The sequence below is a fragment of the Caenorhabditis elegans genome, chromosome IV, assembly GCF_000002985.6.
Source record: "Caenorhabditis elegans chromosome IV".
In the NCBI taxonomy this organism is placed as follows: Eukaryota; Metazoa; Nematoda; class Chromadorea; order Rhabditida; family Rhabditidae; genus Caenorhabditis; species Caenorhabditis elegans.
In genome coordinates this window covers 3,162,300-3,176,986 of record NC_003282.8, presented here as the reverse complement: position 1 = coordinate 3,176,986, position 14,687 = coordinate 3,162,300, and the positions used below count along the sequence as shown (strand labels likewise).

The window sequence follows — 14,687 nt, the reverse complement described above, 5'->3', positions numbered from 1 at the left end:
GCAAGGCAGGCAAAGTAGGCAAGGTAGGCATTTGGCTTTATCATTTTCATTGCGCTTTTTTTCACAAAATTATATTTTGTAACTACCTACCTACCTACCTACCTACCTGCCACGCCTGTCGTTTTTTTTTATTTTGTTTTTGGTTTTTTGGGCCAAAATAGCAAAAAATATTGTTTTCAAAACTGTTTTAGTTCGTGTGATGGAAAAAATAGAACAAATTGTTTTTTGTTCTTTTTTGGTCGAAATTTTATTTGGCATCATCCCTGCTACCTACCTACCTACCTACCTACCACCTACCTACCTACCTACCTACCTAACTACCTACCTACCTAGCTACCTAACTACCTAACTACCTACCTAACTACCTACCTACTACCTACCTACCTACCTACCTACCTACCTACCTACCTGACTACCTGCCTATCTAACTACCTAACTACCTGACTACCTAACTACCTACTTAACTACCTACCTAACTACCTACCTACTACCTACCTACCTACCTACCTACCTACCTACCTACCTACCTACCTACCTACCTACCTACCTATCTACCTACTTACCTACCTAACTACCTACCTGCCCATCTACCTACCCATCAAATCAATTAGTAATTCTCCCACAAGTACTATGCCAATTCCATATGTGTGCGCGCGCCATTTCACAATTTCCTCCCCACCCAAAATTTCTAGCCGAGCCTGATTTTGACAGGATCCCCTCGCCGCCGCCGCTGACCTACTACGTCGTCTAAAATCGGCATAAATTACGTATTTGCATTTTCCCCCTGAGATTCGTGTTTTTCCCCTTTTTTCCTCGGGTTCAATAATTTTTCTACGTAAATCTTAAAAATCCAACAACGAAAAAAAATTTCAGGTAACAAAGCGAAAGCTGAAAAATGCTGAAATCTTCAATTTTCTCCCTGCTCATTGTGCTTTTAATGGTGTGCTCATTCGGAAATGTGTCTGCAAATGGTAAGAGGCCTCACGTTATTTTTGCTCATATTTTTTATTGATTTTTCCCTCTTGCAAAAAGTGTTGTCGAATTCACTTTTTCGGGGGGTGTCTGGGAGTCGTTTACCATGTGTCAATTTTCGTCTTGTTTCGGCTTGATCTACGTTGATCTACAAAAAATGCGGGAGTTCAGACGCAGACATCTCATCTGATTTCGTATGGGTAAGAACGTGCTGAAGTCACATATTTTTTGTGCAAAAAATGCCCGCATTTTTTGTAGATCAAAACGTGATTTGGCACCACGTGTCCCCTGTCTTCTGCAAAATGTCCATGTCGGTTTTCTTTTGACACCTGATTTCCAAAAATGCACACATTTGTTTTGCTTTTTTGGTTTTCAGACCCGGCCGCTCGTCGGTTTTTACAACGTCAACGGCGCATGGACAATTTAGAATTTCAACCGTCCGGGGAAAATACTGAAGGTGATTCTGAATCACGTGAAAAAATTAAAATTTGAAAATTTCTCGGCGAACGTTGTCGACTTCTTTGCGCATTTTTTCCAACTTTCTAGAGCACTTTCGCAGATTTTTAGCTTAGGTTTCCAACTTTCTGGTGCGAGTTTCTAAATTTCTAGAAAACTTCTCCAAGTTTCTAGCAAATTTCTGCAACTGTTAGCGCAGATTTTCAACTTTCTAGCACTTTTCTCAAACGTTTTTTTCGAATTTTATGGAAAAATTGCGCTAAAAGTGCTGAATTTTTTAACACAAAAAAATATGAAATTAAAACCGAACTAAAAATTTCCAAGTTTCTAGAGCTCTTCTGCAACTTTTTGGTGCAAGTTTCTAATTTTCTAGCTAAGGTTTTCAACTTTCTAGCAAACTTCTCCAAGTTTCTAGAGCACTTCTACAACTGTTTAGCGCAGATTTTCAACTTTCTAGCGCTTTTCTCATACTTTCTATAGCAGGTTTCCAACTTTCTAGAGCACTTTCGCAGCTTTTTAGCGTAGGTTTCCAACTTTCTGGTGCAAGTTCCTGAATGTCTAGAGAACTTTTCCAACAACTTTCTAGCCAAGGTTTTCAGTTTTCTAGCAATTTTCTGCAACTTTCTAGCGATTATCTCTAGCATTCTATCACAAGTCTCCAACTTTCTAGATTACTTCTGCAACTTTTTAAAGCAGCTTTCTAGCGCTTTTTTTAAAAACTTTCCAGCGAATTCCTAGAAAAATGGGCTAAAAGTTCTGAATTTTAACGTAAAAAAATCTAAAAATTATGTAAAATCTGAAAGCTAAAACCTCCAGATTTCTTCCTTCGAAGTGCGAAATGGGTGAGCAAAATGAACCCGTCCGGCGGTGCGTTGGTCAGTGGACGAGGTGGATTTCGGCCCGGTTTTGTGTCGAGAGACTGGCGACATGCGATGGCTGAGCCGAATTTTGTTAAGGTACGTAAATCTATGATGTTTTTTCTCACTAGACATTATGCAAATTAATAAGAATTAATAACTTTGATGATGTAGAAGAGGGTATTTTCTTTGAAAATCAAATAAAAATACCTAGTAAAGTAAATGTGTTGACGCAGTTTAAATTTAGTAGGCAGGCAGGTTTCTAGCTGCGCCTGCCTACCAGAAATTCTGTTCGGGTGATCTTACCGTTGTAGGCGCCAAGAGGCTTGTAGGTAGGTAGGTACAAAGCAAGTGCGTGGGCGAAAATTCATATTGACATGAGATAGATGTAGGCAAATAGGCAGTAATTTTGGCAGGCGGTAGGCAAACGTGTAGGCATGGAATAGGCACAAAAGACATGTGCGCGAAATTTAGGCGTGTAGGTAGGCATTAGGTAGTACGCAAGCAGCGCACACCAAAACAATTATTGGGTCGGTTTATAGTCACCAAAAAGCAGGGGCCTATACAGGCACAAAATAGGTATGCAGGCATTAAAAGGTAGCCACAATTTAGTAATGTCTGCACTAAAAGGTACTTAGGCGCGTAGGCATGAAGTAGGCGTGCCTAGAATTCCAAAAAACTATAGGCACCAATAGGCAGGAACCTATAAACTCATAAAATAGGTGTGTAGGCACCAAAAGATAGCCACAATTTAGCTATGTCGGCACTGAAAGGTACTTGTACTTAGGTACTTAGGCGCGTAGGCATGAAGTAGGCATGAATAGAATACCGAAAAAACCCCGATTTTCAAAATTCCAAATTTTCAGCGATCCTACAACGACTACTGACCCCATTACAATGACGTCATCAGTAAACGGGCGCTCCTTGCCACCATCACCACCACCACCGATCTCTTCCTCCACCAACCCAATTCTCGTCTTTTTCTTCTCATCCATATTATCTGTGGTCCCGACATTCCTGATAGCTATGATAAAAATGATCCAAATCCCAATTGGCGACTGTGTTCCGCGTTGTTCCTCGATTTTTTCACTTCCTAGTTCTTTGTCTAAAATTTTTGGTTTTCTTTCGGAGATGTCAATGAATTCGAATTCGTGTTGCCAAATACTTGGTTTTATTCAATTTTTGGAGCTGGTAGATCAAAACGGTTCCGACCAATCAGCAACGTTTGCGATGCCCATGTGCAATGCTGATTGGTCCGTAGAGGATTCGGAAGATCCACGTGGTGTCAGAATGCCCCATTTCGTTGTGATCTACAAAAAAATGCGGGATTTCAAACGCAGACTTCTCAACTGATTTTTTTTGGAAAAAAATTCCCGCATTTTTTGTAGATCAAACTGTTATAGGACAACCTGACACCACGTGAAGATCAACCAGGAGTGTGCGGCAATTGTTGTCGACAAGTTCGGCTATAAATTCGGCAAATTGCCGGTTTGCCGAAAATTTGGATTTTTGCCAAATTGCCGATTTGCCGTTTGCCGGAGAAACGGAAACACTTAAAACTGGGTATATTTTCATAGAAATTTCTTACATTTTCAAAATGAATGTATGAACAATTTTTCCAAAAAAAAAAATACAAAACCGGCAAATTCGGCAAATTAGTAACTTGCCGGTTTGCCGATTTGCCGGAAATTTTCAATTCCGGCATTTTGCCCATTTGCCGAAAAAATCGTTTGCCGCCCACCCGTGGAAAAGACGTGGTACACATTTTATACACGTCATGCTAACCGCCAATTACCTCGTTTTTTCAGGAAAAATATTAAATTAAATTGCTGGTTACAAAATTGCTAGTTGCAAAAAATTGTGAAATTCGGGTACAAAGTTAGATATAAAATTAGATTTTTTTAATGAACTACTTTAATTTGAAAGTTTCTTCGTTAGGAAGCGGCCGACATTTTCTGGTTCTCTGGGTTTCAGTAGGCAGAGAGTAGGCATGCCTATAGGCACGAGGCAGGCATTATTTTTTATGCTAGCGCGTTTCACTTGTATTTGCACACAATAATATGTTATATGTGTTTCTGTTATCAGTACCTAACATTTTTTCTTTGGTGTAGTTTTTGTGTGTGCTTACATACCTGATATTGTCCGTTTCTCTAAAAAATGAATCTGGAAAAGTTAAGCGAGCTATTGTGCTTTCAATGTGGAAAGCTTTATGGTAAGATTTAGAATTAACATTGAAATTTGTTGATTTTTTAACCTTTCACGTAGGCACGTATAGGCGGTAGGCAGGCGTGTCTAAAAAAGGAAAGTACTTATTTTATCCTTATTCTTGGCAAAGCTGATGTCTACTTTTATTTAGTTTTGTGTAGAATTTTCTCATTTTTCAAAAGAAGTTATTTAAAAAATTAAAGTTTTTGGAAACGGTCCCTAATTCTTGATTTTCAGAAAAATCTAAAATAGACATTTGTGAAAAAGAAAAAAATAAAAAATAAATCGGAGGTTCGAAATTTAAAAAATTTTTAGAATCCATCACAAAACCTGATGACGAAGCGATTCTTGTCCCTGTTCTCGGTGCCTGCCTACACTCGATTTGCATTTTATGCGCAACTGGTCTAGAATCACCAAATTCTTGTCCAATTTGTGAAAACCCAGAAGCTTTTGGGAATATCATCAGCAATTGTACAGCTTTGCAAAATCATCAACTTATAAAAAATAAATTGGAGAAAGATTTCGAAGGTTCTGGAACCAAGATTGTGAGTTCTTTTTGCCAAAAATTGTTTTCTGATTTCTTTGTCGACTGAACATTTTTCGAAAGTTTCTCAAATTGTTCATCAAAGTCAGGCTTGACTCATAAGAAATTGTTTAAGATTTTTTAAATGAAAAAATCTCTTGAAAATACCTCAAAATTCTCATAAACCCCCTCAAAATTCTCATAATTTGTATATTTTCAAAAACTTTTAAAGTCCTGTTTTTAAGCATTCCGGAATTTTTTTCAGACTTTCTGAAGAGGAAAAACGACTTCTGTAATTTTTTAATATTTTTTTCTGATGGAAAATGACTACTTAAACGATTTCGGATCAACTTTTAATTATCTGAAAGTAGGGATATCCAGTAAAGATTCGAGAAATCTAAAATTTTTGATTTTCCAACCAACCTTTTTTTAATATAAATTCCAGAGAAACTGCTCAAGCTGCAAGGAAGTCTCTGAAAATCTTCAGTTTTGTATAACCTGTGCTCAATCTCAAGATATCCTAAAACAACCTTCAAACAATGGGAAATGGATTGCGGTCCCACTGAGAAAAGACCTTTCAATCATCTGTTTAAGTTGTGGTGTTTTGGAGCACAAAGAGCATGAGTTGGCTCCGATTGATATGCTCGAGAACTTGGAAGATATCGCGTTACTTCTAACAATTTCCTCTTTCATTTCTCACAGCAAAACTGGACTCGAGGAAATCGTAGAATATTTTGAAAATGTTGAAATACAAATTTTCAATTGCAAGGAAGGATTTAAAAATTGGAGAACACCGGAATTTCATGAATGTCAGTTGGACTCTTACAAGAAGAATTTTGTATCGGAAATCGAGGAAATGACAAAAGAAAAGGTTAAATTGAGAAGAAGAAAATTCGAATTTCAAGAGAAACGGGCTGAAGATATTATATTTTCACTGGAAAAAGCTTTAATTCAATATTCTGGCCAACCAGAGGCAAGCTGCAGACTGCGATTTGCTCTGGAAAAGCTCAAAGGACTCACAGAAAACTTTTCTGAAAATTTTACGACGTAAGTGGCCTACCTCTAAATTTCAAAACGGAGCAGTTGTCATACAAACTTCCGGCCTGAAAAAGTTTCTGAAATCACAGTCTGAAACTCAGATTTTTTGCTATTTTTCAAATTGGTTTTTGTTTAAAAAATATAATAAAAATATTTCCCCAAAAGACAAAGGTTTTTGCTAATGCTCCATTCACCAAAAAACAAAAAAAAATCTGTAAATTAGAGCTTAAAAATATGATCTGAAAGTTATTTTCTGGATTTTTTTCACTGAAATCTATGTCAGAGTTTTTTTTTTTTTTGTCAAGAGTTTTTATGCAGAATTTCTCTGATTTTAATGACGTTTAGGAGTGTAAAACTGAATGTTCTCACGTGGTGTCAGGATGTCCCATAACAGCGTGATCTACAAGAAATGCGGGAATTTTTAGCCCAAAAAATGAGACGGCAATATGTTCTTAACCATACGAAATTAGTTGAGAACTCTGCGACTCTTCTCCCGCATTTTTTGTAGATCTACGTAGATTGAATCGAAATGAGACACTCTGACACTACGTGTGCTCTGGGAAAAAAATTCTGAAATTTTTGGACCCACTCGATCAAAAAATTTCAGATATTTTCAGAATAGTGATTAAGTAGGAAAAAAATCAGTTTTTTTTTCAATTTTTCAAAATATTCCAGATTTCCAACATTTCCATACTTTCAAAAGTTAGTTCCAGGCTGGATCCTGAAGAAATTCTACGGATAGATTCTGAAATTAATAGAAGAATGCATGAGCTCGAGCATTCTGAAAGAGAAAAATCGTTTATCAAGTCTGAAGAAGTTGGTGGCTTTTTCAAGTATAGAGCTATTGCTCAAGAAATTCAAGATTCTGAGGCAGAATTAAAGAATTTAAAGAGCCAACGAGATGATCTAAGTAGATCAAGCCCAAATGAGACAGTCTGGCACCACGTGCAAATACCTAACGAGACCCATGATTCGAGCGCGTTTCCATGAGAATGTTTCAAGAATGTTTAATTCAAAATCACGTGCTCAGAAACTGTGGAATATGGATTTTGGGCTACAAACTTTTAGAACGTAAGAAAAGCTGCATATTTTACCGAAAAAAAATTTTCAAGTCTTTTTAAAATGTTGCTACTAAACATTCTTCCAGATGATACATGTTTTTTTCACAGCGTAACATTAAAAAAGCCTACTGAGTGTTTTTTCCCACTTCTACATACGACTTTAAAAGAGGCCGCATTTATACGAAATGGTCTCGCCACGCGCCCCAAAAATCAATCGCCCTTCTTTAAAAGTCGTAGACGTGGAAAAAAAAATTCACAGTATATAGTTTTCAAATGCAAGAGATCGAGATCAAAGAAAACTGTGAACTATATATCATTGAAAGCTTAGGCTGAGCAGGCAAACGAGTTAAGCGAAAAGTTAAAAGTTTGCTCCGGTGCAGCAAAACGCGCCAAAAACTTTTCATTGACAGTTTCGAATTCGGGGCCCCGCCGTCTGTCCGTCGTATTTGCTTTTTCAAAAAAGAATTGCCTGGCGGGCGGGCGGGGAGGAGGAGGCAGGCAGTGCAAACTTTGCATTTTAAGAAGATGGCGGTAGGTTGTGCTAAATGGGGGAACGTCAGAAAGAAACGAAGAAAGAACAAGTAAGAAGCTTTCTTTTTTTTTGTAGGAAATTGAATTTGAAAGTTCGATAGAAGATCAAGAAATAGGACATAAAGACAAATCTGAAAATGAATTGACATCCGAGACGCTGCGAAAAATCGAAAAATTCCTGCTGCCATCCGGCGGTCCACCGAAATCTCTGGATGGCCAGGGTGCAAAGAGTATATGAAATTGGTAGAGAACAGATGATCAGACGAATTGAAGAAATAAAGGGGCCAACAACTGACATCCGATACTACTCGACAAGTGCACATTTCCAGGGGACCCTCTCTCTTTCTCTCTCTCTGTATCTTACCCCGTGTGAGAAGATGAGGAAGACGGAGATTCGATGGGGGTACGGCAGTGCCAATGGAAAATAAGAAGAAGAAGAAGAAGAAGGAAGAAGAAAATAAGATCGGATCAGTTTCACATGCCGTCCGAATTTACGGCTTAGATCATTACCAGATGGTAGGTGACTAGATGAGCAATCAAAAAAAAAAGATTCGTCGGAGAATCAGAATATAAAAAATATAAAACTTTGATCAAAGTGATGGAGAGTCTAGGCACATGTTTTAGGGTTTTCTAGGCCATAACTATAGTGTTTGAAATTGAAAATCAGCAATTTGAACTCTTGTTGAACTATATGGCAAAATTGCTATCTAAGATTGTTTGTTGAAACGTAGCCTCTCGAAAACTAACTAGTTACTTTTGATACCATTGATGAAATGTGCAATGAACAAGTGCTCTAAAATCTAGAAAGTCTGTGACTTGGAACTAAAAGCAATAAAAATGTCAGTATATCGTGGTGAGACCTTCCGATAAAGTAAAGTCTTTCCAAAAATGCGATATATGTATTAACGAGTAAAAACTGATAAGATCTAGGACTTACTATTAGACACTGGATAAAAGTTGAAACAAGTTGGAACTCGAGAAAATACTATGAGAACGGTTGTACTCAACAATTCTATGAGTGGCATGAAATTCGATATTTGTTGACTTTTGAACTTTTGTATCCAAATTTTTTTACAGTGACTTGTAGGCACACCTGCCTTACTGTAATTCGGCCTTAGAGACTATAGTAGATATTTTTCGGCAAATCGACAAATCTGCAAATTGCCGGAGGAAAACGGCTATTGCCGGAAATTTTGTGGTTTTGAACATTTTATTGGAAATTTCAGAATTTCAATTTTAATCGGCAAAATTGTACGCATCCTATAAATGTTCCTACATCTATCTTGAAAAGCAAGCAAATTCTATGGAAATACCTAAAGAAAACGGGAAAAAAATTTCAAAAAGGCACAGTGTTTCCGTCTTATAAAAATCCCTCTGAAAACTTCCGGCAAATTAATGTTCGGCAAACGGCAAATCGACAAATTTGCCGAAAATCGAATTTTCCGGCAAATCGGCAAATCGGCAAATTGCCAATTTGCCAAAAATCAAAATTTCCGGCAAATTGAAAAATCGGCAAACTGGCTGAAATGAAAATTTCCGGCAAATCGGCAAATTGGCAATTTGCCGAAAATCAAAATTTCCGGCAAATTGACAAATCGACAAACTGGCTGAAATGAAAATTTCCGGCAAACGGCAAATTGGCAATTTGCCGAAAATCTAAATTTCCGGCAAATTGACAAATCGACAAACAGACGGAAATGAAAATTTCCAGCAAATCGGCAAATTGACAAATCGGCAAACTGGCTGAAATGAAAATTTCCGGCAAACGGCAAATTGGCAATTTGCCGAAAATCAAAATTTCCGGCAAATTGAAAAATCGGCAAACTGGCTGAAATGAAAATTTCCGGTAAATCGGCAAATTGGCAATTTGCCGAAAATCAAAATTTCCGGCAAATTGACAAATCGACAAACTGGCGGAAATGAAAATTTCCGATCAAGACACGTGGTTTTCAGGCGCCAACAGTTTTTGTTCAAAATCAACGCTTTAAAGAAGTAATAGTAAATAGAAGGAAAATCGGCGAAAACATATTTTTAAAAACCAGCGAAAAAAAACAAAGAATGTTGTTGCTCAACATCAGTGAACCCCCGAGTGTCGAAAATGAAAAATGACGCCTTCCCTCAATATTTCTGTCGAAACAAACTGTGTTTACCTAGTCTTTCTCTCTCATCTCTCACCTCCACTGTTTCCAAAATGACGTGTTTTAGTTCGTAATTCTTTTCGAAAACTACATTCATTATTTTCTAAATTTACACTCACTCACTATCTCGTTCCGATTTGATTTTAACTAATTGTGTGTGTGTGTGTGTGTGTGCGTGTGACGCACGAAGTTCATTGATATGGCATTTAATCGTGTTAGGAGCGGTCTTCATTTTGTACCAATACGTGATGTTTTAGCACAGGAATGATTTTTCTGATAACTTGGTAAATGATAAAATATTTCAAAAAAAGGCCAAAATTTGTGACAAATTTGCTACCATCGCGCAAAAATCCGTTGTTGACACCCACGAAACATGTGTGTGTACAAAATGAAATACATACATATCTAACTCGTTTTTGTCACGCCGGGTGGAGCGGTACAGAATTTTTGCGCGGCACGAAATTGAAATATAAATGGATGTAGAAGGGTCTCACAAGCTTCCAAACATGACATTTTAGAGTTTGCAGTAAAGCGTGGCCTATTTTGGGCGTAAGTATAGGCCTAGTCTTAGGCATAGGCGTAGGTTTTTGTTTAGGCTTAGGCTTAGGCGTAGGCATAGGCTTAGGCTTAGGCTTAGGCATATGCATAGGCATAGGAATATACATAGGCATCCAAGGCCTTGATCCAGCCCTAGACTTAGGTTTAGGCTTAAGTTTAGGCTTAGGTGTAGGCTTGAGCTTATACTCAGGAAGCTTTAAAAAATCATTTACTATATATAAAGCGCTTATTCTGTGTGTCCATAGTTTGTAGTCTATGTAGTCTTTGTAGTCTGTGAAGTTTTGGCTTCTGGAGGGATAGTGAGTTAGGGTTAGTGTAGGGATAGAGTCGGGGTACTGTAGTGGTACAATAGTGGTACGGTAGGAATACTGTAGGGTTACGGTAGTTTCAGAAAAATTAATTTTCAGCCCCAGAAGTCGGAGGCCGCGCCGAAGGTGCGGTCCACGGCTGGTATATATATAATCAAAAAGGGCGCCGGTGCCAACAACGTTGACATTTCAGAATTTCAGAATTATTCTATTTGCTAGCGTATCTCGAGAGCAAATCTCTTTGAGTAATTGGTTTCAATCACTGGGACAGCGAAATGGCAAAGATGCAAGATTTATAGCTGTCGTGGTGGTGGTGGTTGGGGCCAAGCCACGATTGAATACAAAGATTTGTATAAGGAAGCCGGTGGAGCGAGGGTTTGTTATCACTACAACTTGTCATTTACTATATATAAAGCGCTTTTTCCGTTTGTCCATAGTTTGTAGTCTTTGTAGTCTTTGTAGTCTGCAAAGTTTTAGCTTCTGGAGGGATAGTGAGTTGGGTTAGTGTAGGGATATAGTCAGGGTACTGTAGTGGTACAATAGTGGTATGTTAGGAGTACTGTATGATTACGGTAGTTTCAGAAAAATTAGTTTTCAGCTCCAGAAGTCGGGGGCCGTGCCGGAGGTGCGGTCCACGGCTGGTACTTAATAAATATGTAAACGTCTACAAAAGACTAACACAAAAGAATGACATCAGATTGAAAAAAAAAAAAGAGGCAACACCATGAAACCTATAAAATGACCTCAAAAATGTTTAGTTTTTCTTTCTTTAGAGATACAATCTTGTGAGTGGCAAGAGGAGCTATGTTATGATAAGAATCTGAAAGATTGAAGAGAATGGAAATATGAAAGGAAATGGAAAAACAGGTGCAAGAATTCTTTGCAGTTGGCAATCGGATTTTAAAAGATTTGGAGAAAAAATCCTAGCGAATCTAATTGTTTAGCATAACTAACTAGTCTATGGAAGCTGGAAACGTTTGAAAACGATCTACTCATTTTTAGAATATTCTTGAAAGTATAACCTCTATATCTCGGCAAGCAATTTTTTTTTGAAAAAGTGTTCAACTAAAAAGTTGTAGATAAAGTCAAAATCAACAACTTTTTAGTTGATCACTTTTTTGTGAGATTTTTTTCAGCGGAGCTGCATAGCTTCAAAGACAAGATGTTTTGCACAGTCATTGATTTGGTAAAAAATATCAATAAAGCATCAGAAAAAAGGACTTGAACATTGAAAATTATAGAAAATAGCAAACTGATGATGTTCTACAAGATTTGGTACGTTTTGAAAAAATTTTTCAAAAAAAAGTTTTGTGCCAAATTTTCCCAACGGTTTTGGTGGAGAAAAAAGTGAAAATTTTCAACAAAATAAAAATTTCTGAAAAGTTTCCAGGGCAATTGTGGTTTAGTTGAGAAGTGAAAAATAGTTTTGAAAAGCTCTAAAAACTGTTTAAAACTTGTTTTTCGTTCTGGAAATAAATAATTTAAAAAATGCAAAAATTTAAACCCTGCATTGGAATCGAACCCACAGCCTACTTACTGCTCATGAGACGAAGTCACACACTATTCGGCCATAAAACGGTGATTTTGAACTGTTAAAAAGTATTGGGTTAGTGTAGAAAATCAACTGAAATCAGCACTAAACTTTGGACGCAAATATCTCAAGTTCTAGATGTCGGCGGCAAAAATTGTCTTTTATGTTCGAGAAGTACATAAAATCAGCTATTCAATGACACCACATTCGTTTCAAAACGCCACCCAATAGGTAATGTATTCCCTAGTCAGGTAGGATATGTCAAAAATGTCAGATCATATCTACCACAACATTTTCTGGCCCTAAAGCTACCCGCATTTGACAGCTGATTTGAATAAAATTAAGAAATACTTGAGTACTTGAGAGTGATGTCATTTGCAGGCTGTACTCCCCCACCTTAATTGGTAGGCAAACGATGCACTATGTTAGCCGGGCGATGAAGATTGGCAAAGTTTCGAAATTGTGAAAAATAGAGCAGGCTATGAAAATTTGGAAAAAAATGATACTGGAGTTTTCTGTTCGAAATGTTTAAGAAAAATACGAAAACGGCAAGACTCGTCAAGATAAATCAATAATAGGCGCCACGGTATATCTTGGCTATTGTTGTCTATCAATTTTCTCGTAGATTCGTGGTGCCAGGCTGTCCCATTACGGTTTGATCTACAAAAATTGCGGGAATATTTTCCCTGAAAAATTGTGACGTCAGCACGTTTTTAACCCGCATTTTTTGTTGATCTACGTAGATCAAACCGAAATGAGACCCTCACTGACACCACGTGTATAAAAGTTAGTAACTGAATAAATTGAAACTATATAAAAGTAAGTGAGTCAAAGTTATCAGATAACAGCAAAATTGTAAACTAAAGGGACCTTCATATCATTCGAGTTGAGTAGTAGTGTAAAATGGCAAAATGACAAGAGAGAGAGAGAGAGAGCAAGAGAGGTGAAGCTGGCAGGAGAGGAGCGGACGGGGGACAAAATGCAGTTGAAAGAGAAAAGAAAAAGGAAGAGTAGAGAGAAGAAGAAGAAGAAGAAGGACAGGACCACCACAAAACCGAGAAAAGCGATGGGCGCCGGCAAGCGCTTGAAAAGAGAAAAGAGCACCGAGGGGCTCCACAGAGAGTGAATGAGTGGAGGCTCCGGCGGCACTCAACCTCCATTTTCTCCCCAAGCCTTCCCCATGCATCAAAAAGTGAGAAAATTTTTTGGCGGGCGGCGGCGGTGGTAGTGGACTCTTTTTCTGGTAAAAACTTATGTTGGGGGGGGGGACGAGGATAATGATGATGGGAACGTGTAGGAGTTGTTGGAAAGTTGACGGTGGGAAAAAAATCATTTGTTGAAAGTTTTTCGAGGAATTAAATTGGATTAAGATTCTGAAGATGGCATTGCGTGGGGGGAGAGATTTGTGGTCACCAGAATGTAAATTGACAATACTTTATGCTTTTTCAGGAATAGTATATCAAAAGGAATTGACACCATTTTTGGCTCACTTTGCAATTACCTTAAATTACAGTAAAATTTAAAAAAAAGGAGCCAAAAATGTTGTTGATATTATTTTTAGGGGTTTTATTCAACCTGCAAAAACCTCCACTTGCCCATGTACATATTTAAGCTACCTTACGTCTACCCCTCGCCTACCTACTATATTCGTGCCTAAACAACTTATGCCTGCCTACATACCTACCTGCCTAACTTATGCCTCGTTGCATATGCGCCTGTCAGGTTAAGTGCCTACCAATGTGCTTGACTAACTTATGATCAACCTATGCCTGCCTACATGCCTACCTGCCTATTTCATGCCTGGTTGCCTACGCAACTGCCAGACTGAGTACCTACCTATGCGCCTGCCTCATGCCTGTTTTAATATGTTTTTAAAAAATTTCGTGTTTTTTCTTGAAAAAAACAAACATTTTTGGTAAAACTACAGATTCCCGGGTATTTTTCGTAAATTAGAAATTAAAATAAATCAATTTTTCAAAATTCCAAAAAAAGGGAAAAGTTTCAACTTCTCTTTATTGTTAAGAAACTCCTTGGTGACAGAAAATGCGACATAAAATTGTCCGAAGAGCAAGCCTTCACTAAATTCAAAAGGTAGGTATATATGCCTGCCTTCCCTTCCAGGCTCTGGTTATTCAAGGAAAAAAAAACAGAGAACCCGTTCCTCCGAAAGGAACTAAATATAAAATTCAATTGTATTTCAAGAATTCGAATACATTTTCAATTGGTTTCTGTCAACACAGAAAGAGCACCGAAAAAAAAAACGAAATGACAACATTTCAGTACCACAATCTCTTTTTTATAAGTACATCACATCACTATGCAAAATTTTTTGGGGGTATCGATGTGAGGGTGTTAAATTTCGCGCACAAATCGGATCAATTTCTGGGCGAGGTGAGGGTGGGTGAGGGAGAGAACTAGGTATATGAGAAACTGTAGTGAGAAAAATGCAAATGGACTGTGTCCATATTTGGACGGATTACTGTGACCCCATGTTTGCCAATGAGGGTTC

General features: G+C 37.8%; 2 protein-coding genes and 3 non-coding genes across 7 annotated transcripts; 3 read left to right on the top strand and 2 right to left on the bottom strand.

Annotated features, from left to right (window-relative positions):
* Window positions 1-869: 869 nt before the first annotated feature.
* nlp-81 (Neuropeptide-Like Protein) lies at window positions 870-3,447 on the top strand. 2 transcript variants are annotated; one of them, NM_001372767.1, is made up of 4 exons: window positions 870-971; window positions 1,349-1,429; window positions 2,245-2,384; window positions 3,152-3,441. In NM_001372767.1, the coding sequence occupies exons 1-4, from the start codon at window positions 896-898 to the stop codon at window positions 3,170-3,172; spliced, it is 318 nt and encodes a 105-aa protein (NP_001360113.1). In that variant the 5' UTR covers window positions 870-895; the 3' UTR covers window positions 3,173-3,441. The 2 variants fall into 2 exon arrangements, with proteins under 2 accessions (NP_001360113.1, NP_001255247.1); NM_001268318.2 differs by lacking the exon at window positions 1,349-1,429 and having other exon boundaries at window positions 3,152-3,447.
* A 929-nt stretch (window positions 3,448-4,376) lies between these two features.
* Window positions 4,377-7,041, top strand: Y67D8B.1 (RING-type domain-containing protein; the record flags this gene model as incomplete). 2 transcript variants are annotated; one of them, NM_067896.6, is made up of 4 exons in its annotated part: window positions 4,377-4,497; window positions 4,806-5,035; window positions 5,459-6,060; window positions 6,759-7,041. In NM_067896.6, the coding sequence occupies exons 1-4, from the start codon at window positions 4,443-4,445 to the stop codon at window positions 7,039-7,041; spliced, it is 1,170 nt and encodes a 389-aa protein (NP_500297.3). In that variant the 5' UTR covers window positions 4,377-4,442. The 2 variants fall into 2 exon arrangements, with proteins under 2 accessions (NP_500297.3, NP_001360612.1); NM_001372766.3 differs by having other exon boundaries at window positions 4,399-4,497; window positions 6,765-7,041.
* Window positions 7,042-8,037: 996 nt separating this feature from the next.
* T23E1.6 lies at window positions 8,038-8,187 on the bottom strand. The gene has a single exon (NR_053028.1). It is a non-coding gene; the product is annotated as an Unclassified non-coding RNA T23E1.6 (non-coding RNA).
* A 2,493-nt stretch (window positions 8,188-10,680) lies between these two features.
* T23E1.7 lies at window positions 10,681-10,830 on the top strand. The gene has a single exon (NR_053027.1). It is a non-coding gene; the product is annotated as an Unclassified non-coding RNA T23E1.7 (non-coding RNA).
* Window positions 10,831-14,523: 3,693 nt separating this feature from the next.
* Window positions 14,524-14,642, bottom strand: T23E1.5. The gene has a single exon (NR_053026.1). It is a non-coding gene; the product is annotated as an Unclassified non-coding RNA T23E1.5 (non-coding RNA).
* Window positions 14,643-14,687: the final 45 nt, after the last annotated feature.

Excerpts from the sequence above, each read along its gene's own strand:
- nlp-81 (NM_001372767.1), top strand. The coding sequence starts at position 896 with ATGCTGAAATCTTCAATTTTCTCCCTGCTCATTGTGCTTTTAATGGTG. Across the intron at positions 972-1,348 it reads CGGAAATGTGTCTGCAAATG|ACCCGGCCGCTCGTCGGTTT; the intron begins GTAAGAGGCCTC and ends TTTGGTTTTCAG. Across the intron at positions 1,430-2,244 it reads GTCCGGGGAAAATACTGAAG|ATTTCTTCCTTCGAAGTGCG; the intron begins GTGATTCTGAAT and ends TAAAACCTCCAG.